The sequence below is a fragment of the Microplitis mediator genome, chromosome 3 (assembly GCF_029852145.1).
Source record: "Microplitis mediator isolate UGA2020A chromosome 3, iyMicMedi2.1, whole genome shotgun sequence".
Classification (NCBI taxonomy): domain Eukaryota; kingdom Metazoa; phylum Arthropoda; class Insecta; order Hymenoptera; family Braconidae; genus Microplitis; species Microplitis mediator.
Genome location: NC_079971.1, coordinates 23,656,233 through 23,679,638, shown reverse-complemented (window position 1 = coordinate 23,679,638; position 23,406 = coordinate 23,656,233). Strand labels below are relative to the sequence as shown.

Here is a 23,406-nt window from a genome sequence, read left to right as displayed (position 1 = left end):
ATCGGATCGAACTTCCCATTTTTTGAAAATTTTCAAATTTTATAGCGGGAAGTTTAAAATCACGAGTGTGAATGAAGCAGACGATTGGAAAATTTTGAATTGACGGTAAAACGTGAATAAAATAAAAATAAAAAAATTTGTATTTAAATATTTGAATAATAAGTACGCGCCTTTTTTTAAATTTCATTATTTTAATTAATTAACTTATTTATTTAAAATTAAAAAATTGTCACATATCTGCTACACTCACTCACGTAAAATCTGAAATTAAGAAAATAATTCCTGCCGTCTGATAAATGAATTCAAATTTTCCCGCCAAAAATTCAAACTTTCTAAACCTCAACGCAAAGTAAAATTTTTAAAACCAACAGATGGCAGCACCGCAAAATTTTTCGTCGCCGTCTCTAATCCCAGAAAAAAAACAAAATGGACGCAATCAGGTCACAGACTCGATATCTAAACGTGACTACAATAAAAATTCACCATTAATTATTAAAAATATAAATAACTAATACTAAAAAACATAAATATACATATATATATTTGTTTAAATAAAAAAATTTCGCGCGCTGGTAAGTGATTACTTAATTTATTTATCAGTAAACTTAATTTATTCATCTAATTTTATTAAATAATTTAATTATATACATACACATATACATGTATACATATATGTATATATATTACGATGCGCTAAAATTCGGCGTTGTTTTAAATTTCATAAAAAAATAATTTTACATAATAAAGTTGTGATTCATTGTCATGATTATTTTCAAATATTTTTTTTTTAAACATTTTTTAATTTAATCATTTTTTTTTACCGAGACGCTGACTCGGTTTTTTAAATCAAATAAAAATTTTTTTACCATTTTTTTTTTTATTAAAAAAAAAAAAAGTACGTGGAAGTGTTGAATTATATCGTAATTGAATAGTAAATTAATTGTAAATTAAAGTTGTTGGTAAGTAAAGTGGTAATTTACCCGTAAAAAGTTGAAAGCTGTGATAATTTGTTGAAGTTATAAAAATAATTACTGTCATTCTTTGGTTTTTTAAATCTCTGTGATCAAGACACGATATATTTATATATATATTTAATTAATATAGTTAATGGTTACTAAAAAAAAATGTTTTTATTTATCGGTGACTTGTTTAAGATTTTTTATAAATTTTATGCCGGTTTATTGAAATTCGTAATTAAAAATTGGCTTGAAATTTTTGAAAAATATTTTTTGTAATTGTTATTATTTTTTAATTTTACTGGGGATTTTTAGAGGTTAGAGTACCGGTGCTACTTCTGGTGAATTTTGGACACTGGACAGAATATGATACTGACGTTAGCCGAGGTCTAGTAATTTTTGATTTTTGAAAAAACGATAAATTACAGAAAAAAAAAATTTGGAAAAATTGCACCTGTAGTTTTTTTCATTTTCTACATGTGCATTTTTTAATTTTTTTTTTTTTTGCAATTGATTGGTTGGAAAAAAAAAATCCGAAAATTGTTAATTGTCAAAATTTAATGATAATAAACTCAGCTAACGTCTGATAATTTTTGGATTTTTGAAAAAACGATAAATTACAAGAAAAAAAAATTTTTGAAAAATTACACCTGTAGTTTTTTTCATTTTCTACATGTGCATTTTTTTAGTTTTTTTTTTTTTTCGCAATTGATTGGTTGGAGAAAACAATCCGAAAATTGTTAATTGTCAAAATTTAATGATAATAAAGTCAGCTAACGTCTGATAGTTTTTGGATTTTTTTAAAAATGATGAATTGTAAAAAAAAAATTATTTTTAAAAATTGCACTTATAGTTTTTTTAATTTTCTACATGTGCATTTTTTTATTTTTTTTTTTTGCAATTGATTGGTTGGAAAAAAAAATCCAAAAATTGTTCATTATCAAAATTTAATGATAATAAAGTCAGCTAACGTTTAATAATTTTTGATTTCTTTTAAAAATGATGAATTGTAAAAAAAAAATTATTTTTAAAAATTGCACCTATAGTTTTTTTAATTTTCTATATGTGTATTTTTTTAGTTTTTTTTTTTTTTGTAATTGATTGGTTGGAAAAAAAAATCCGAAAATTGTTAATTGTCAAAGTTTAGTGATAATAAAGTCAGCTAACGTCTGATAATTTTTGGATTTTTTTCAAAATGATGAATTGTAAAAAAAAAATATTTAAAAAAATTGCACCTATAGTTTTTTTAATTTTCTACACGTGCATTTTTTTAGTTTTTTTTTTTTTTTTTAGAATTGATCTGTTAAAAAAAATCAAAAATTTTTAATTGCCTGTTAACTTTCAAGATCGTGAAATTTAAATAAAATCGTTTAATTTTAAAAATAAGCAATGAGGTAATTAATTTTTTCAATGCATTTATAGTTTCTGTAATTACACTCATTGCAATGAAACTTTTTCAAGTGTTCACAAATGGTACCAATATCCTGTATACAGGCGGCGAGTGATCGATTAAAATTTTTTGAATTCCTAGAGTAAAATAATTAAAAATTTTACTAAATTACCAGCGAGAAATTAATTAATTGCTAAGTATTTAATAAAATTATTAATTGCAAGTGCAATTTTTACCTAATGTTAAAAAAACAATATTTACTTTTCAATTCGCAGCGCCGCGTTCTGTTTAAATCTGTAATCATTCTATTTTTTTGCGCGCGCTTTTTTGAATTTTTCCCTTCATTTTAAAAATATCAAACTTTATTAAAAAAGTATCAATCTGTAGAAAGTATTTCCAGTGACTATTTTTTAAATTTTGAATTTTTAAAAATTCCCGCGCTTTTTAAATTCTTTGACTTTAAGCCTAATGGCGCCCATTTTTAAAAATTATTTTTACATTTTATCAAGAGCCTGATAAATTTGATAAATTACATCGACAATTACCTCTGTATAAATATATATGAATATATATTTTAAAAAAAACTCGAAATTCAAATTTTTCAACAGAAAGTTCCCAATCTCGTTATCAAATTTCTCAAATAAAAACTTGAACAAGTAACCGATAATTAAAAAAAGTATTTCCTACAATTACTCCTAAAGTAATTGTACCTAAAAAAAAATAAAACTCCGGTAAGTAGATGGATTGTGGTTTTAAAGGATAGATTACATGACACGGCCATAGTTTAAGTAAAAACTAATTACTTACCCCTTGATAACTTATATAAAAATCTCAATATATATATACTTTCAGAATGCGTTAAAAACTTAAGCTAACCACCGAACAGCATGCAGAATTTCGACGATCTCGATATAGAAGGACGTAATCCTTCATATTTATCTGAAGAAGAACGCGAAAAGGTAAAGAAATGTCATCACCCGAAGATAAACCGGTCGCAGTCAACGACTGAAGAAAATTATTTTCAGCCAATAATTAATAAAATAATGAATAGGTCGAGAGCCAACGTATTTATAAATAATAAAATTAATTACAGGAAGAAAATGATCGCAAAAGATTAATGAGATGCAGCGTCACCGCGGAAGACAGCACATTGAGACCCGTGTACTCGCGGATGGAAGATGGCGACATCTGGTGCCACATTTGTAATTTGCAATTATTTGGCGCCCACAAGTTGCAAAGCCACAACACGTCGTCGAGACACAAACTCAAGTTGGACGAATGGCCGTACCCGGTGTCACTTTGGTCCGACAGGGACACGGTCAAGAAACTGCAGGGCCCGCAGGGAGCGACCATTGGGATTCCGAATTCTTTGGCGCCCGGAGAACCCGTTCCGCCGGGTATGGAAGACCAGATAACCCGGGTTACTACTATTCAGATGAGCTTAGATCGCCATCAGAGCTCACCGCTTGTGGGGTTGGAATATTTATTAGAATTAGTTGATAATGATTCATGTGAACCGAGTTACACTTGTGTGTTATGTGATAAACGTGGTGACCCACGCACTGTTATGGCCCACATTACCAGTTATAATCATCGTATTACTTATTTGAATCGTCACTTTCCAACAATATCACGTGCTATCGCGGACCTACCACGTACCCCTAATTATAAACGTGGGGCGAATGAAATGTCAGTGTTGGTGGCTAAAAAAATAGAAGAAAAATTCGGCCGATTGCAACCACAGCTTGTTGATAAGGCGCAATTTGAAAAAAACAGAGTTCAGTTTATTAAAAATGTCTTTCAAGATTACCACTTCAGGTAGGTCTTATTATTATTTATTTTTATTGGATTTTATTATTTCTTTAGTTGATTTTTTACCTTGACTTTAATTACTGATATCTTGGTATTTGCTGGAGATAAATTGATGAAAAATATGGGTTTTGGAACGGAAATTTGATGATCTATAAATTTGGTATCAATAAAAAATTTTGTAAGATCGATAGTTTTGAAGATATGGCCACTTGAGTTGGTAGGAATCAAAATGGGGGAAAAAGAAAATTTTTTAAGGAAATTGAATGTTTTTATTTTAAATATCTCAGTATCTATTAGAGATAAATTGATCGATTATATGGGTTTTGGAACGGAAATTTTATGATCTATAAATTTGGTATCAATAAAAAATCTTGTCAGATCAATAGTTTTTGAGTTATGGGCAGATTAGTTGTTGGAAATCAAAATGGGGAAAGTAAATAATTTTTTGGGAAAAGTGAAAATTTTTAAGGGCAATATCTTATTATCTATTGGCGATAAATTGATCTATTATATGGGTTTTAGATCGGAAATTTGATGATCTATAAATTTGGGATCAATAAAAAATTTTGTAAGATCGATAGTTTTGAAGATATGGCCACTTGAGTTGGTAGGAATCAAAATGGGGGAAAAAGAAAATTTTTTAGGGAAATTGAATGTTTTTATTTTAAATATCTCAGTATCTATTAGGGATAAATTGATCAATTATATGGGTTTTGGAACGGAAATTTGATGATCTATAAATTTGGTATCAATAAAAAATTTTGTAAGATCAATAGTTCTGGAGATATTGTTTGATTAGTAAGAAATGATGTTAGTAATTAAAGTAAAAAAATAAATCAACTTGTAAATAATACGGGAAGTGGAAGTTTTGTTGATATATGTATATATAATATGTATGTAAAAATATTATATATATGTATGTATTGTTATAAATTAATGTTGTTTGATATGAATATATTAAAAGTGGCTGTTTCCTACGTGCGCAGGGAAACGCCAGAGTTAACATTTATGGAAGTTTATGATGTGCGATGGGTGACAAACTTTGAAGAGAAATTGGCTGAATCGTCTGCTGAAAAAAAAGGTGAGTGTATTTTTCTTAATTATTTTTCTAAATAAAAATAAATAGAGAGCTTCTTAGTAATAATTACTGAGGTAGTTCTGTAATAATTATTGTAGATTGTTTTTTTTTAGCCAAAATCACTATCAAGATAGTTCCGTGGTAAAAATTACCGTGGATACTTTTTTTTAGTAATTTAATAATTACTGAGGATATAGTTTCCCGGTAAAAATTACTATGGATATTTTTTCTTAGTGATACAATAAAAATTAATCCCTGGTATCAATCCTTAGAAAATACTATGCTGGTAATAATTACTGTGAAAATAATATCACAGTAGTAATTACTATGAATATTTTTTTCTTAGCGATACAATAAAAATTCCAGTAAAAATAAATTCCTGCTTCCAATTATTAGAAACTACTGTTATGGTAATATTTACTGTGACGATATCACAGTAGAAATTACTAATAATATTTTTTCTTAGCACTACAGTAAAAATTTCAATGTCAATAAATCCTTGTTACCAATCCTTAAAAAAATACTCTCCCGGTAATATTTACTATGGATATCACGTCACAGTAATAATTACTATGACTATTTTTTTCTTAGTCGTAAAATAAAAATTCCAACGCAAATAAATAAATAAATCCCTGCTGTCAATCTTTAAAAAAATACTATTCTGGTAATAATTACTGTGAAAATAACGTTACAGTAATAATTACTACGTCTATTTTTTCTTGTCTCTGCAGTACAAAATTTTAATAAAATTAAACGGTTGCTACCAGTCCTTAGAACAATACTATTCTGGTAATAATTACTGTGAAAATAACGTTACAGTAATAATTACTATGACTATTTTTTTCTTAGTCGTAAAATAAAAATTTCAACGCAAATAAATAAATAAATCCCTGCTGTCAATCTTTAAAAAAATACTATTCTGATAATAATTACTGTGAAAATAACTTTACAGTAATAATTACTACGTCTATTTTTTCTTGTCTCTGCAGTAAAAAATTTTAATAAAATTGAATCTTTGCTACCAGTCCTTAGAAAAATACTACCCCGGTAATAATTACTGTGAAAATAACGTTACAGTAATAATTACTATGACTATTTTTTCTGACCTCTGCTGTAAAAATTTAAATAAAAATAAATCTTTGATACCAATCCTTAAAAATACTATTCTGCTAATAATTACTGTGAATAGTTATGATTATTAATAATAATTATAAACAAACAATAAAATTTTCAAATCATTGACTAATAATCTATGATTTTGTTACAAAAAAGACGTGTCAAAAGAAGTGGATAAAGAGGAAAAACCAAAAAAAGAAGACAAAGTTATGGAAAAAGCATTCCCTAAAAAAATAGAACCCGATACTACTAAATCGTAAGTAATAAACATAAAATTATTTAAAAATTCTACATCCCACAATTAAATTATGCACCAGTGAAACAATATAATGAATAATATCAGAAGGATAAATACTAAAAATAAATAATATTTTTTAGGTCAATGAAAATACGGATAGTGACAAAAGAAAAATTGATGAAGAAGCCTTCAAAAGACAATATACGTCCGTCAGACGATACAAAATCCCTGTCATCCTTGTCAAGTATATCAAGTAGTCCATCGCCATCGCGTTCGCGCTCACGCTCGCCCCATGATTTACGATTAGATCTATCAAACCATTCGAAACATGCCCATCCATCCTCAAAGTACCGACCCGCGTCCTCGAAGTCGCGTCACCACGTACGTGGATCACGTTCACGGTCCCATTCCCTTGAGCCTCGACGGGAACGTGATAAATGGGAAAAATACCGCGAGTTGATACGTCGCGCCGAAGAAAATCTCGACCGTGCGTTGGCCTTCCACGAGAAAAATCCCGAGAAACATTCAGCGTATCCGGACGAGTGGAAAAAGTTTTGGAACCGTCGGTACAAAGAACTCCAAGCCGAAGGCAAAGATCCGTCAAAGCACGACTTCAAGCCCGAGTGGATCGAGTTCTGGAACAAACGGATGCGCGAAATTCATAACGAGCAGCTGGCGTCGCGTAAAGAGGAGATTCGTAAGCAGCTGGAATTACCCGAAGACAAACCACCAGAGCCTCAAATCAGCAAATGGGGATCCAGTTCCAAGCGTAATAGCAAAGAAGATCGTCTGCCCTCACCCCCGCCTCCGAGTAAAAAGTCGCGGCAGCAGGACAGCGACGATGATGTCGAGTACGTGGGCACCAAAACCATAAAACCAGAGCCGACCGTTCGTAGCAGCAGTGAATACCTTCGCGATCGTGAACGTCATCATGAGCATAGTCGCGAATTGGTACGCGATCGTGACTACGGTTACTTGTATGCTCGTGATAAGCCGCCTTATCGGCCCTATTACCAAGCGACCCCCAGACCAGTGATCCATTCCCGCCCGCGTCACTACGCCCCGTACGCGATGAAAGAAAAATCTCCAAGTCCTTCCGCTCAGAACCTGGACGCTCTGAAAGAGGACCTGGAGATAATCGGTCTGCTGCGATTGCTGTCAGCTATTGAGCAGCAGTTGGGTTCGATGGGCCCTAAAGTCGTGGAACTGTTGAAACGCGCGTTGGCTTTGGAAAAAGCAAAGCCGAATTCCGCGGAAGAATTGTTGCTCGACGACGAGGTAAGTGTATTTTTTGAAACGGTAAAAGAGAAATTGAAGGGTCAGTTGTTCGCGGGTATGATTGAAAAGAAAGCAATTCCAGCGACTAAATCAGCGATACAAAATATCGCTCAGTTGTTGCACAAAGCGGAGGAAGATAAGCGTAAGAAGGAAGAAGAAGAGGAAAAACGTAAGAAACAGACTGAGGAAATCGCACGGTCCTTGGCCTCGTTATCGCGCTCTTCATTCTTGGGAACGCGCAGTCTTACGGATATTGGTTCGATTAAATCAGAACCAGTCAGTGTACCGGGTGTTGGTGCCGTTGATAAGGTCGCTATTGCTCAGCAAATTGCTGCAGCGTTGATTGCCCAAGGTCGGACCAACGTGTCGCAAGATGAACTGGAGACTTTAATAAATGCTGTCGTTGGAATGGCCGAAGCCTCCCGACACAGCGACAAACCGATCACTACTGCGAACTTCGTCAAGAGTCTGACGGCTGGTACTGAAATACCTGCAGCTCCTGCCTCTGCACCAGCTTCGGCAGTAGTGGTAACTCCAGTAGCACCGGCTCCAGTAGCTCCAGTTCCAGTAGCACCAGCACCAGTAGCTCCAGCTCCAGTAGCTGTAGTCGAAGAAAAGAAACCAACACCTTCACCAGTCGAAACTGTTGAAACTCATACTGCAAGGATGGAAAATCTTACCGACAATGATCTTAAAGATCTACTACAAAATTTCAATGACCTGGGAACCGATAAACAGCACGGGCTTATAAATTTCTTGAAGAAACTCGAAGCCAGTGATCCAGCGCGGGTTGAAAAACTACGCGGTTACGTAAATCTTGGCAACACTGGTGGAAGTTCACATCGTGAAGATTCGCCTCGTGATGATGAGATGATCACAAAACCGTCTCGCAGCATATCTCCATTCGCGTCGCGTAAGGGCGCTCATAATCCCTCAGATGACGACCATCTAAAATGGAAACCCAAGATCGATATATTTGCCGACGACGAGGACGACGATCGTAGACTCAAAGATGACGACAGGTCCAAAAAACTCGATTTGTCCGACGATGATGACGACTACTCGTTCGAAGACATCTACAAAGCAGCGGACAAGAACGTTGTGGAAAGCGAGAAAGCTAAAAGACACTCAGATTCCCTAGCACGCTCGTGGTCGCGGTCGCGATCGCGCTCGCCGCATCGCAAAGAAAAATCAAACGACGCGGCCGCTATTCTTAACGAAACCAAACGGCTTATCGACAATATCATGGGCGGACTTCCCAATAAGTATGTCGTTAAATCCCACATGCAGAGAGACCGGTCTCCAATCCATACCGATGTCTTGCCTCCAGGTTCTACCAACGTAACGATCCCTCCCCAAAGTTACCCGGCTTTCAACCCTCCTCTGCTTCAGAGCCACCATCAGCCCCAACCCCAGACCCAGACTCACCAACCCCAGCCCCAAGCGTCTCAGCTCCACCAATCTCAGCACCAGCCCCCATCTCACCAGAATCCCTACAATCTGCCCAACCAGCCCTACAATTATCAACCCCCCCAGCAAAATTACCCCAACTCTAGTTACATGAACAACAACGTCCAGCCGATCTCCAGCATGAACAATGGCTACAATAATTACAACCAACCCTACTCTGGCAACAACATCAACTCCAACCAAAGTCAGTACGGACCTCCGCCGCATCAGAACCAGTATCCACCCCAGTCCCAACTCCAGCCCCAGCAGATGTACGGAGCCCCTCCCCCTCAGTACGGATCAGGACCTTCAGCTCCTGGACCCATCGGGTACCCCCAGCAAAACAACCAGTACAGCAACTACAGTAACAGGTTCTACTAATCTCCAGTTAACTGACAAAATTACCCCTGATTTTAAAATGTCATCCGTTTTAAATTAAGTCTTAAGTTTAACCAATGCCTGGAAAACAAATTGATATTTTTTTTACCGCATTTTTTACAGGCCTGCGTGAACAAAAGGTTTAACTTTTATCGTGTAAAAAAATGTCTGCATAACTCTTTTATTAGATTTGTTTAATTAATTATTATTTGTTTTATTGTTCAGCTTAAAATAAGTATTTAAGATTTTGCTATGTACTCAGTACGTCAATAAGCTAGTGGTTAAATAAACTTTCAAATTAATAATTATTTATTTTATTTAAGTGTTTAAATTGCACATTTATGACTAGATTATTCAGTCTAGTTTTATTTCAGACAAGTACACGTTCATTATCTCATCCTTAGTCATTTAGTTTTAGTAAGACAATTAAATTATAAATACGGCTTTTATACAAAAGTCGACTCGAGATGACTCTGGAGTCCACTCTTGTATAATTACAAAATACTTTGATAAAAATACCTAATCCGCTGTAAAAGAAATTAATTGAAACTATTGACCGTTCTCTGATTGAAAAAAAAATATCAGGGCGTTTAATTAATAATAGTATTTATTATTGATTAAACGGCCTGATAATTTTATTTTTAATTACTGCTGTACAATTATGAATTTTATAAAAAATAAAAAAATCCTCAAAATCAATAAGTTTCCATTGATTTCTTAGGATAAGCAGACGTGAAATCGACTGAAGCCAGCGAGAAAAATAGCGTAGACATATAAGTCATTATATATAACATATAAATATAAAACAAGCCTATTTAGGAACAAGTCCCCGGGTCTTAGGGTAAACTGGAGCGGGAATTTGCATCTGCGGGATCTTACCAACACTCCGAGGCCGCGTCTTGGCAGATGGGATCCTGGGTTTGGGTGTCCTGAGCCTGACATTCGATGCGTCGACGTCGATGTCACCTTCGTCACGGAGCGCTTCTTCGAGGACAGCTTGAATGGTCGGGGCGATGGCGGGCCCTTGGTAGTCCAAGGTCGTACGCGAAGGCATGTCGAGTTCCAGGTTGAGGATGTTCTCGCCAGCGTACCTGTAGCCACGTCCCATGGCCAGAGCAATCTTTGCGTACTCAGTAGTAGGTCTTCTGGCACCAGGAGTCGCAGTGGGTCGCTGGATCACTTCGACACTAGAGACACTGGGTTCCTTGATGACCCAAGTGTCCTCATCCTCGTCAAACCGTACCCTGGATAGGATCTTGTGCTTCTCTTCCACAGGAATGAAGTTATCGATGATCAAGTACTTGAGCTTCAACTCCTTCATCAGGTCATGCTGGGTCTCCTCCAGTTCACGCCTGTCCCGGTTGTACTCGCCATTGATGTCTTCCAACTCCTGCTTCAGAGCTTGCAGTTTAGCAAAACACTTCCTCAGCTTCTTGGACTTGACATCTACCTCCTGTTGCAAATTAGCATAAGTGTCTCTGACTCCCAGGAAAGTTGATTCCTCATCCTCTAGCTTCTGCTGCATCTCAACTTCGCGCTTCTTCCTCTCGGCGATCTCTGCAGACCTTTGCTCCAGTGCCCGCTGCTGCTCGTTTGTATGATCAACAATATTTTTACCCCCACACAACATCTTGCTCTCCAGCTCCTTGATCCTCATCACCAGCTGTTCAGTTTCTTGTTTCTCAGTCCGCAGCTGCTCGGCAATAAGTTTCTTCTCAGCCTCCGTAACCCGGTTGTCTTCCCGACTGTCCTCCATTTCCGACTCCGTGTCATCTTCGTCCTTATCACTTTTATCTACACGTTTCTTAGTCTTCTTCTTCTTTTTAGCAACCGGTCCCTTGAGCGCTAGTCGTTCCTTCAATCTGCTGATCTCTTCCTGATACTGTCTCAGCAGGGCATCCTTAGGATCTTCATTGATCCTCGGTTTATTCTTAATATTCTTAGCACGATTTGCATACCTCAGTGTCGTCAGCGTCTCATCATAATTATAAGAAGCAGGTCCAATGTTAGCCACCATAATAGTCTTGGAGTTACCACCCAGGGAATCTTGAAGCAGCCGAGTCAGCTTTGAGTCACGGTAAGGAACATGCGTTGTCTTCCCATCAACTAGCGCTGAGATGACATTACCCAGAGCTGAAAGACTCAGGTTTATTTTGCTCGCTTCCTTGAGTCTGTCACCGCAGGAACCCGTTTTACTCTGCCTTTCACTGCCAGCCAGGTCAACCAGGTTCAGCCGACCAACACGAATTCCCCGACTGTCGCCCACCAGCGATTCCATCTCAATAGTAATCAGAAATATCGCATGCGACCTAGAACTATGCTCGTTCATATTCGTAGCTCCTATCGTCCGGTTGAGGTTCCCTTTGTTCATCAGCTGCTGAATCTCCTGAGCACTTTTGCAGACCACCGTCGACAAATCCTTGACAAAGACTCCGCTCTCCGGCTTCTCCTTGAGCTCAAATCGCAAGGACTGATCAGCATGCAGCAAATCCCGTATCTCTTCCTGGTAGATCTCGAGGTAACTGGCGCGCACCAGGTACTGCATGTTCTCCGTGCGTCCTATATGATTGAATATATGCTCAAATGACCTTGGAATAATTCCTCGACGGTCGTAGTCGTTCTTCGAGCCTTCCATGGTGTAGGTCTTCCCAGTTCCCGTCTGGCCGTACGCGAATATCGTCCCGTTGAACCCGTCAAGGACTGAGGAGACCAGCGGCCTGACGGTTTCTTCATAAATGTCCTGCTGACTCGAGTGCCAATCGTACACTGCATCGAATGTGAATATTTTCAAGTTGTCCTTCGACGGATCTTCCCTCGGGTTCTTGATCTCCACGACCCCCCGCGAAGGCGCGACTTCCACGACCCTCGAATACTGACGTGACGTCTCCTTGGCATCCATCGGCCGACATCGGACCACGACTTGCACACACTGGGTACCACTTTCGGATATCGTCAGTGCCTTGGCACGTTTTTTTGACAACTTTCCTTCCTTCTCCATCTTGGAATCTAAAATTTTTATCATTTCTTATAAAAAATTATTGTTTTCTAGGGTAAATTCTATCAGTTAACGCCAACTTACCTTTGATCCTTATCAATTATTAAGAGTTTTGTTATTTAACACTTGGAAACAGAGTGTATTGATCCATTGTTTGAGTCCATACCAACCATGTCAATGTTTTCTGAATCAATTACCTCCAATAGCGCTCTTATATTTTTCGATTCCAATCGCGGCAATTATAAAAATGATTTTTAAAAATATCTGCGCCCTTTCCGATAATTGCGATTAGGATTTTTTTCAGGATAAGCGTCACATCTTTAGTTTTTTTTGTTTATCGCAATTCAGTTCACATTCAAGACTTTGCTTGAAGTTGCGCACGCGTAATTGCCTCAGACTTTTAGTCGAGCGATCAATGAATGCGTGGAACAGAGAGGGAATACTCGGAATTTTCTGAGGTAAAACAGGAATTCGTGGTACCGTAGTACGGAAAAGAAGAGTTTGAGACCAAACTATACCTAAATCGCGGAAAAATTTTGAGTTTTCTCACTTGTGACTACAAAACCAGTGGTCAAATATTGTAACCACGCGAGATGATGACGTTACTCCAATAGTATCCTCGCAAAACAGTGTAGTAAGATAGTGACAACTAAGACAATTAAAAAAAGTACTACGAGTTTAGTTCTCTTCGTCTACAAATGGGTTTATAATTTTTTTTACAACCGCTGGATTACTAGCCGCCATATATATATAGAATTTATGTAGATATATATGTGTATTATAGAGCTCTAGAATCTCGACTTATTCTACCTCGGCCTGTATTATAAAGTTAATTAAAACCTAAATCACATGAGGGGACGTGATTAAATACATAAAAAAATAATTACAAGTTTTTTTTCATTATTTGTAAGTTAAAAATTTTTACTTTTTTTCATTAAGAAATTTTTTTATATTATGACATATATTTATGTATATATTTGTGTACTTCAAATTTTGTCCCTTAATTTTAAGGATGACGTGTCTTTTTTTTTTGATAAAAATTAGAATTTTTGTTTTATTTTTGGAAAAAATTAAATAATTATAAAGTTACAAAAAATGAGGTCGTTGGATCGGAAATTGAATTCCCTACAACTTTTGTGTCTTTGAAAAATTTTATAAAATCAATATTTCAAAAGATATAGCGTTTTTTAGTTACATAACGAAATAAAAAATTTCCAAATTAAAAAAATGGCTGTAACTTTTCAAAAATTGATCCTAGGGTATTTTTTACTGAAACAAAAGTTGTAGGGAATTAAATTTCCTTTCCAAAGACCTCCAAAGATGAACATTTATTCCACATGAATGTCCAGAAATGGCCAGGAATTAAAACCCTAATTTCGATCGAAAAAATTTGAATTTTTCCAGATTGAAAATGAAACTCTGGCTGGTGATAATTCACATCATCCTCGTCGGCACGAACTTATGGGCGACTGCTCACTACAATGAAGAGCTGACCGAAGACAACGAGTTCGCTGAATTTGAAGATTTCGAAGACGAAAAATCTGCGGCGGCTTCCGAAAAGTTTTCGAGTGAAAAAAAAAACATCAACAATAACAACAATATCAACAACAATGATAATGATAATGATGATAACAACCAAGTAGACGAGTACGAAGAAGACGATACCCTAGTCGAGGATGACGTCGACTCAGAATTCGATCACTTCCAAGACGAAGAAGAATTCGAGGGTCTCGAGAACAAAAATCCCGGGAAATCCGACGAGCCTTCGACTCTGACCATAACCAAAGTGCCCCTGCACTTACGTGCCCGCTGGGACAGTTACTACCTGGAGATTTTGATGGTCGCCGGGTTGATAATTTACTTCATAAATTATTTCACCGGGTGTTCAAAGAATTGCCGCATTGCCGAGTCCTGGTTCGCGGAGCACCGGAAAATTCTCCAGGACAATTTTTCCCTAGTCGGCGACACGGGAAAATCAATCGAAGAGTCTTCGGAAAGTTATTTGGTAAAAGAAAGCGAATCTCAGTACAGTATTTACTGTTCAGGTCGAGTTGGTTGCGATTCGTTGCTGATTGAACTCAAATTATTGAAGCGACAGGATCTGATAAACGTAATCGCCCAAATATTGAGGCCGCAGAACGACCAGACGCATTTGAAGATCGAGCTGGCCAAAGATGAAACGGATAATTTTGTTTTCGCAGTCGCTACCAAGCGAACTGCCGTCCATTTCATTCGCGATATCGCGGATATCGCGACCTATTGCCCCGACAAGAGACCCGGGGAGAAGTTTGGGTTACCCATGGGTTTCTACGTCATGTCCGAAATAGCAGAGGCCACGCCGGCGATTCTGGACACGAGAGTCGTTGCTGCTTTTAATAAATACTCACAATTTATTGATTACATCCATGTCAGTGATCAGTACAGCGGAACAAAACAACAAGAGTGAGTTTATTTATATTTTTTTTTATCGATAATTTATTTATTAATTTTGTTTTTTTTTAGAGACTCGGGGGCACTGACGATGCCAGAAGTAAAACGTGTGCTGCTGATTGGGCTGAATATCAGCATCAAAGGAAAAGTTCCTAATGCTGAATCTGTGGAAAAAATGCGAGCGCTGTTGCAGTTGACGTTTTATCTTGTTGATAAATTGAGGCGGTTTAAATTGTCGAAAGAAGTAAGGAATAGATTTTTTTTATATTAATAATAGAATAGTTACGGTAACAATTACTATCTATATGGGTTTCATTCCTGTACGATTGTAGACTAGTTCATAGGAAATTGTGGTAATCTCCTAAGTCAGTATGGTAATCGTTACCATACTACTGTGGTAAACGTGACCATATGTTGTGGTAATAATTACCGTAATAATGTGGTAGCGATTACCGTGAGAAATTTTTCATATAGGAATCAGTTCCATACCTTTATGATGGTAATTATTACTGTAAGTATAGTAGTAATTACCGTAATATTATAGTAATAATTACTATGGTAGTACAGTACTTGTTACTAAAAAGTATGGTTACAATTACTATAATAATAATTACTATAAAATTACAGTAATAAATACTATGATAGTATAGTAAGTATTACCATAGTATTACGATAACAATGACTATGATAGTATAATAATGGTTACTGTAAAAGTATAGTGATAATTACTATGATAGTATAGTGGAGATTACCATAAAAGTGTAGTAATAATTACTACGATAGTATAGTAACCATTACAAAAATGTTATGATAGTAATTACTATAAGATTATAGTAACAGTTACCATAAAAGTATGGTAGTAATTATTACGATAGTCTAATAATGGTTACTGTAAAAGTATGGTAATAATTACTACACTGTAAAAAATCACCGGGGTAAGTCCAAACGGTGTAGGTGTTAAAATTATCGGTGTTAAATTTACCCCCGAAAGCGGTGTGAAAATAACGCCGCCACCGGTGTAAATATTTTAGATTGGTGTTAAAATAACGCCGCCACCGGTGTAGATATTCGTTATCGGTGTTAAAATATTTTACTTTGTGAATATTTTTACTTACTCGATCACTATACTTGTTAATAAATAATATTCTTTATTAGTTTTCATGAAGAACTGACATTTTTTGTGTTTTATAATCTTTAAAGTTAATACTCCAAGCGGACGCAATTTACACCGCTTTTACACCGGTATTACTCCGCTTTTACACCGGTTACCCCGCTTTTACACCGGTTTACTCCTCTTTTACACCGGTTACCCCGCTTTAACACCGGTATTTTTAACACCGGTGTATTACTTCTCCTACACCGGTGTAATTTCATTTTTACACCGGGCGGAGTTAAAACGAGTCCCTTTTTAACACCGCTCTTTTTACAGTGTATGATAGTATAGTAGTTGTTACTAAAAAGTATGGTAATAATTACTATGATATTATAGTAATGGTTACCATAGAAGTGTGGTAATCATTACTACGATAGTATAATAATGGTTACTGTAAACGTATGGTAATAATTACTATGATAGTCTAGTGATGATTACCATAAAAGTGTGGTAATAATTACTACGAAAGTATAATAATGGTTACTGTAAACGTATGGTAATAATTACTATGATAGTCTAGTGATGATTACCATAAAAGTGTGGTAATAATTACTACGAAAGTATAATAATGGTTACTGTAAACGTATGGTAATAATTACTATGATAGTCTAGTGATGATTACCATAAAAGTGTGGTAATAATTACTACGAAAGTATAATAATGGTTACTGTAAACGTATGGTAATAATTACTATGATAGTCTAGTGATGATTACCATAAAAGTGTGGTAATAATTACTACGAAAGTATAATAATGGTTACTGTAAACGTATGGTAATAATTACTATGATAGTCTAGTGATGATTACCATAAAAGTGTGGTAATAATTACTACGAAAGTATAATAATGGTTACTGTAAACGTATGGTAATAATTACTATGATAGTCTAGTGATGATTACCATAAAAGTGTGGTAATAATTACTACGAAAGTATAATAATGGTTACTGTAAACGTATGGTAATAATTACTATGATAGTATAGTGATGATTACCATAAAAGTGTGGTAATAATTACTACGATAGTATAATAATGGTTACTGTAAACGTATGGTAATAATTACTATGATAGTATAGTGATGATTACCATAAAAGTGTGGTAATAATTACTACGATAGTATAATAATGGTTACTGTAAACGTATGGTAATAATTACTATGATAGTATAGTGATGATTACCATAAAAGTGTGGTAATAATTACTACGATAGTATAGTAATTACTACAATAGTATTATGGTAATAATTACTATGAATATATAAACAATTACCATAATATTACGATAGTAATGACTATGATATAATAATGGTTACTGTAAAAGTATGATAATAATTACTATGATAGTATAGTAGTTGTTACTAAAAATTATGGTAATAATTACTGTGATAGTATAATGAATATTACGATAATATTATGGTATGGTTACCATACTATCATAGTAATCGTTACTATACTATTATGGTAACCATTACCACAACTGTTCCCATCATTAATGAAACTTTTATTAATTCATTCATTTATTAATGACTGAGCAGTTGTTTCCTGCGGTTCCATCTGTATATATATTAAACATAATCTCCTTAACCTATATCCATATTTATAAAAGTAAAATTACACAGGCACGTATAAACATACAAACACTCTCTCATACAGACAAATAAATATTTTATGAAAAATATAAAACATAAGTAGCGCAATCTCACAGTCGTTCACGTTCCTCAATCTCTAATAAGTAAACGTATAAATGGATTATAAATTTATCTAACGTCTCTGTAGATGTAATTTAAAATAGTAATGAATTCCAAAAATTGCATCCAACTTTTCCAGACATGGCCGTACATCCCATAATTCCCAGTAATTGTTACCATAACTTCACTGGTTGATCTTTCATTAATGTACTGAGAACAGTCACCATTACTTTCTTCTCGTACAGACTTTAATAAACTTTTTCTTATTTCCAGGGTAAAAGTAAAGCAGACAAAAACCGACAAAAAGTTGAGGAAGCTTTTCTGAAAACTACTCACGCAGCGCGAGCCGAAGCCGCGGCAGCGAAACGTGAGGAAAAACGTCGACAAGAGAAAGAGAGGATTCTCCAAGAAGAGGATCCTGACAAACAGCGCAAGTGGGAAGAAAAAGAGCAGAAACGTTTGGCAAAAAAACGCGCTCCCAGAATGAAACAACTTAAAGTCAAAGCCCTGTGATTTAAATCCTTTTATAAATATATTTTTTTTTAGTAATCTAATATCGTGATTATAAATTTATTTATATATTTTGAGAAGAGGACTGACCATCGCATTTAAATCGTACATACTTTCATTGGGAATAATAAATTTATATCTCACGTATTTATTTTTTTTCCGTTATCACTTTAAAGTTTTTTTCTTGCGGTACCTCGAACAAATATCAATAATTATAAGTAAATATATATATCAGGTGATAATTATTTATCTGATTTTTAAAAAATTACCAGTCCAACGTCAAATATTTGTACCATAATATCAAATTTTAATTTGAGCGCGAAAATTTTGAAAGCCCGCGAAATTTAAAAATTCAAAATTATAAAAATATTTTTTCATATTTTGTTTTACCTCATAATTAATTACATTTTTAAAAAAAATAGAAGTGACCAAAAACTTTTTCATTATTTTTGAAATTCGCGCCTTGTAGTAAAAAAATCAAATATAGTTCTTACTGTGTTAATTTAAAAAATATGATAAATAATTACTGTCTAAATATATAATATCGCGTATTAAGTTTATGATATTTAAATGTTGAGTGAATTAAAACAATAGTGTGATGTGCGTTGAATAAAATATCCACTTAAAATAAAAAAATAAAATTTACATATAATTATTAATAGATTATAAATTATAAATACTTATTATAATGTATAATTTATTGTACATAATAAAACGTACGTTTTACAATAATTATTTGAAAATTTATTAACTGTTATTATTTTTTTTATCAATAGGTCATAAATATTTTAGGTGTTAAAATATTGAGTTCTTCTACAAAAATCATTCTCTTTTATTATATTATACACTGTTAAAAATAATTTGAAAATTACAATACAAAAGGGATTGAATTTTCATAACTAGATATTTGAATTGTATTTTCAATGAAAAAAGCTTCAAATTTAATATACGTTATTTAATAATCAAGCTGGTATTCAAAATAAAGATAAAAAATATGAATTTTAATATACGTACTGAAAATTTATACTTGATTTTTAAATTTTCAAAGCAAGTATTGAAAATCCTAAAACATATATTGAATTTTAATAATTCTATTTTAAATTTCATAATACTTATTTGAAAATTCAAAAAAAAGTATTTGAAAATCTAAAGTGTTAATTTGAAAATTCAAAAACATGTATTTTAAATTCTATATGAAATTAGTAATGAAATTTCAAGCACAAATGTATGTGTTTATTGTGTTATATACAATCTTTGAAAATTCAAACAATTTTTTTTACAGTGTATTATTTATTTTGAGTTTGTTTTTATTCTGAAAAAGAAAAGTTTTCCTTTTTGAGTAACATTTAGTGAACACATTTTTACCCTTGAAAAATGTTTTATTTTATTATTTCGGAGAAAGATAGCTTAAAGTACTCGAACCACGAGTCATAAAAACTACACTGTTCAAAAAAATTGTTTGAATTTTCAAAACATTGTATATAACGCAATAAACACATACATTTGTGCTTGAAATTTCATTACTAATTTCATATAGAATTTAAAATACATGTTTTTGAATTTTCAAATACTTTTTTTTGAATTTTCAAATACTCTTTTTTTAATTTTCAAATACTCTTTTTTTAATTTTCAAATAAATATATTTGAAAATCTGAAGTGTCTATTTAAAAATTCAAAAGCGTGTATTTTAAATTCTATACGATCGTTACAATGAAATTTCAAACACAATTGTATGTGTTTATTGCGTTATATACAATGTTTTGAAAATTCAAACAATTTTTTTAACAGTATATCACATTTAATACACTGTTAAAAATAATTTGAAAATTACAATACAAAAGGAATTGAATTTTCATAACTAGATATTTGAATTGTATTTTCAATGAAAAAAGCTTCAAATTTAATATACGTTATTTAATAATCAAGCTGGTATTTAAAATTAAGATAAAAAATATGAATTTTAATATACGTACTTAAAATTTATACTTTTTTTTTTAAATTTTCAAAGCAAGTATTGAAAATTCTAAGACATATTGAATTTTAATAATTCCATTTGAAATTTCATAATACTTATTTAAAAATTCAAATGCTTGTATTTGAAATTTCTGCGCATGACGTGCTGCGCGTTCAGTAATCAAGGATTGTGTAGTGAAATATATAATATCTGTGTTACATATACACCGTCACATATCCATAATCGCAACATTAGGCAAAATTTTTTTTAAAAACTAACTTTTTTACCGGCCCATTATACCCCCTCCCTTCTATGAACATATATATTTATTAGGGTGTGTCATTTTAAGGCTATATTTTTTTTTTACTGCTATACCCGAAAATCTGGTAGTATATAGAAAATAAAAAATTATGCCGCTGGACTAAAGGGTTTAAGCCCAATAGCGGCTTAGCTCATCAATAAATTCGATTTCCTATTTAAATAACACGGGAAATTTTTTTTTTAACTTTGAGTATTTTTAACTCGTGAACAAATTAATAGATCGAATTGACTAATACATACTTTTGTAGGAAATTGAACGCTCTACAAAAAAGGTCTCTTATCATTTTTTGATAAATCCATCTGTTCTAAAGTTATTGGAGCTCGAAGTCAAGTTATAGTAAATTTCGAGATCTTTTTACTTTTCCGGCAAAACTATCAGACTTATCACAAAATATCATAGGATCTTTTTTGTAGACAATTTTATTTCCTACAAATTATTATCAGTAAAGTTTTTTCAAATTCCGCATTGTTTTCTAGTTATTTTCATTTTAATTTTAAGCTCCTAAAAAAGTAGTGTTCTGATCGATTTCAAGAGCTCGACATTGAAATTAAAATAACTAGAAAACAATGCGGAATTTGAAAAAACTTTACTGATAGTAATTTGTAGGAAATAAAATTGTCTACAAAAAAGATCCTACAAAATTTTGTGATAAGTCTGATAGTTTTGCCGGAAAAGTAGAAAGATATCGAAATTTACTATAACTTGACTTCGAGCTCCAATAACTTTAGAACAGATGGATTGATCGAAAAATGATAAGAGACCTTTTTTGTAGAGCGTTCAATTTCCTACAAAAATATGTATTAGTCTATTCGATCTATCGATTTGTTTAATGAGTTAACAATACTTAAAGCTAATAAAAAAATTTTTCCTGTGTTATTTAAACGGAAAAATCGAATTTTTCAATGAGCTAGGTCTGTAATCGACATAGAATTTTTTTCTTGCGAGAAAATTTTTTTTTTGTGTTGAACTATGAATTTTTTTTACATGCACTTCAAAAAAAAAATGTTGCAACGAAATGACGCACCTTCACATATATAATTGATAATAGTAATAATTAAATAATTCTGTAATTATTCAATTTCAAATTTTCCCGCCATTCTCAGTAGCGTAGAAAACAAAAATATTCCACTGTCGCCCTAACCACTAAAAAAAAAAATTAATTTCTTTCCAAGTATGTCAATAATTAAATAAATCAACTTCATAAAAAGCCACGTCAGTGTTACCGTCGTCTCTCAAGTTAATTCCTCTCAACAATTCCCACCAACAACAACAACAATACAAACAAACAAAAAACAAAAGAAAAACATTAAAAATCAATCATGGAGGAGAACATCCGGACGCATCTCATTGGTCCAACTCACGACAACAATCCGGTGCTGGCCGAAAACTTGGAATTCTGGATGACCCGACTCCCAGGAACGCTGAAAAAAATCCCGCTCATCAACTTGGCGATTCCAGGTGCGTTCATAGTCTAAAGTAATGACAATAATTAACCTAGATCAACAATCAGGATAAATTTCTAGGCTCCCACAACACAATGACCTACACAATAAACCGTTTTAATGACGTAGGACCCGACGAACCGGCCTCGCTTCAGTTTTTCGGTAAATATTTTTCTGTTGTTTCGAAACCTCTCATATTTAATTGGTCTGTTACGCAATACGATGACGTAGTCCAGCAATTGAACGGGGGGGTGCGTTACCTGGACTTTCGATTGGCGACGAAGGCCAGAAATAATAACAGTGACATTGAACGCAATGATGACGATGTCTATTTTCTGCACGGTCTCTATGGTGACGAAGTGACACAACATCTAGTAGAAATAAACAATTGGTTGCGTTCACATCCAGGGGAAATAATAATCATCGATTGCCAGCATTTTTATTCGTTCAGCGAACGGGCCCATGGGAAATTCGTCAGCAAACTTAAGAATATATTCAAAAATTTTATTTGCCCGTCGACGGTCAATTTGTGGAAGGTAACGTTGGAGTGGATGGTAAATTACCGGTACCAGGTGATAATCATCTACAGGAATGAGATTATCAGGAAGGAAATGAATTTCTGGCCGAGTGGGTTGTGGCCGACCCCGTGGCCGGACACTACGAGACCCAGGGCCCTGGTAGATTTTCTCGACATGAGACTGAAGACCCGGTTAGCGGACACGGGGTTCGTGTCCCAGTGCCTGCTGACCCCGGACGCGAGATATATTCTGAGACATTTTTGCGGGAGTCTTCATCGCGACCTGGCGGGGGTTTGCAGAAAGACTTCGCTGGACTGGATCAGAAGACATGCGCCTGGAGCTGGGGGACTCAATATCGTAATCACGGACTACGTTTCTTATGATAATTTTCTGTTTTCGCGGGTCGTTATTCAGAGAAACGCTTTGCTGATAGATAATTCCAGTAAATATTTGGATTCTTTTGATCAGCATCCGGGTCAGGAATTGTAAGGAGGTGACGGTAAAATAACCCAGGATTTATTGCTCAAGTAATTCTGCGGGTTTATTTTTTGTTGCGCAGGCTGCAGTTACGAGATTGAAAGTTATTGTTGATGTGAGAATTATTTTCGTAGGCTTTAAGTAATTGAGGGTTTAAATGGCTCAGTTGTAAAAAGTATTGAAAATGTATTTTTTAGATTTTATTTTTTGTTAGGAGGAGAAAATAAA

General features: G+C 34.0%; 3 protein-coding genes across 6 annotated transcripts; 2 read left to right on the top strand and 1 right to left on the bottom strand.

Moving 5' to 3' along the window:
- Window positions 1-421: 421 nt before the first annotated feature.
- LOC130665066 (PAT complex subunit CCDC47-like) lies at window positions 422-19,172 on the top strand. Of its 3 annotated transcripts, XM_057465326.1 has the most exons (6): window positions 422-572; window positions 3,199-3,305; window positions 3,440-4,164; window positions 5,145-5,239; window positions 6,509-6,608; window positions 6,731-9,995. In XM_057465326.1, exons 2-6 carry the CDS (start codon window positions 3,234-3,236, stop codon window positions 9,696-9,698), a joined length of 3,960 nt encoding a protein of 1,319 aa, XP_057321309.1. In that variant the 5' UTR covers window positions 422-572; window positions 3,199-3,233; the 3' UTR covers window positions 9,699-9,995. The 3 variants fall into 3 exon arrangements, with proteins under 3 accessions (XP_057321309.1, XP_057321311.1, XP_057321310.1); XM_057465328.1 differs by lacking the exons at window positions 3,199-3,305; window positions 3,440-4,164; window positions 5,145-5,239; window positions 6,509-6,608; window positions 6,731-9,995 and adding exons at window positions 14,095-15,132; window positions 15,193-15,364; window positions 18,229-19,172; XM_057465327.1 differs by lacking the exons at window positions 422-572; window positions 3,199-3,305; window positions 3,440-4,164; ... (1 more) ...; window positions 6,509-6,608; window positions 6,731-9,995 and adding exons at window positions 13,273-13,596; window positions 14,095-15,132; window positions 15,193-15,364; window positions 18,229-19,171.
- Window positions 10,012-13,077, bottom strand: LOC130665072 (kinesin-like protein KIF3B). The gene is made up of 2 exons (XM_057465337.1): window positions 12,775-13,077; window positions 10,012-12,701 (listed from the first exon to the last, which is right to left on the bottom strand). The coding sequence occupies exon 2, from the start codon at window positions 12,691-12,693 to the stop codon at window positions 10,507-10,509; it is 2,187 nt and encodes a 728-aa protein (XP_057321320.1). The 5' UTR covers window positions 12,694-12,701; window positions 12,775-13,077; the 3' UTR covers window positions 10,012-10,506.
- Window positions 19,173-21,881: 2,709 nt separating the features above from the next.
- Window positions 21,882-23,401, top strand: LOC130665081 (PI-PLC X domain-containing protein 3). 2 transcript variants are annotated; one of them, XM_057465350.1, is made up of 3 exons: window positions 21,882-22,199; window positions 22,265-22,345; window positions 22,415-23,401. In XM_057465350.1, the coding sequence occupies exons 1-3, from the start codon at window positions 22,061-22,063 to the stop codon at window positions 23,188-23,190; spliced, it is 996 nt and encodes a 331-aa protein (XP_057321333.1). In that variant the 5' UTR covers window positions 21,882-22,060; the 3' UTR covers window positions 23,191-23,401. The 2 variants fall into 2 exon arrangements, with proteins under 2 accessions (XP_057321333.1, XP_057321332.1); XM_057465349.1 differs by having other exon boundaries at window positions 21,889-22,199; window positions 22,265-23,401.
- Window positions 23,402-23,406: the final 5 nt, after the last annotated feature.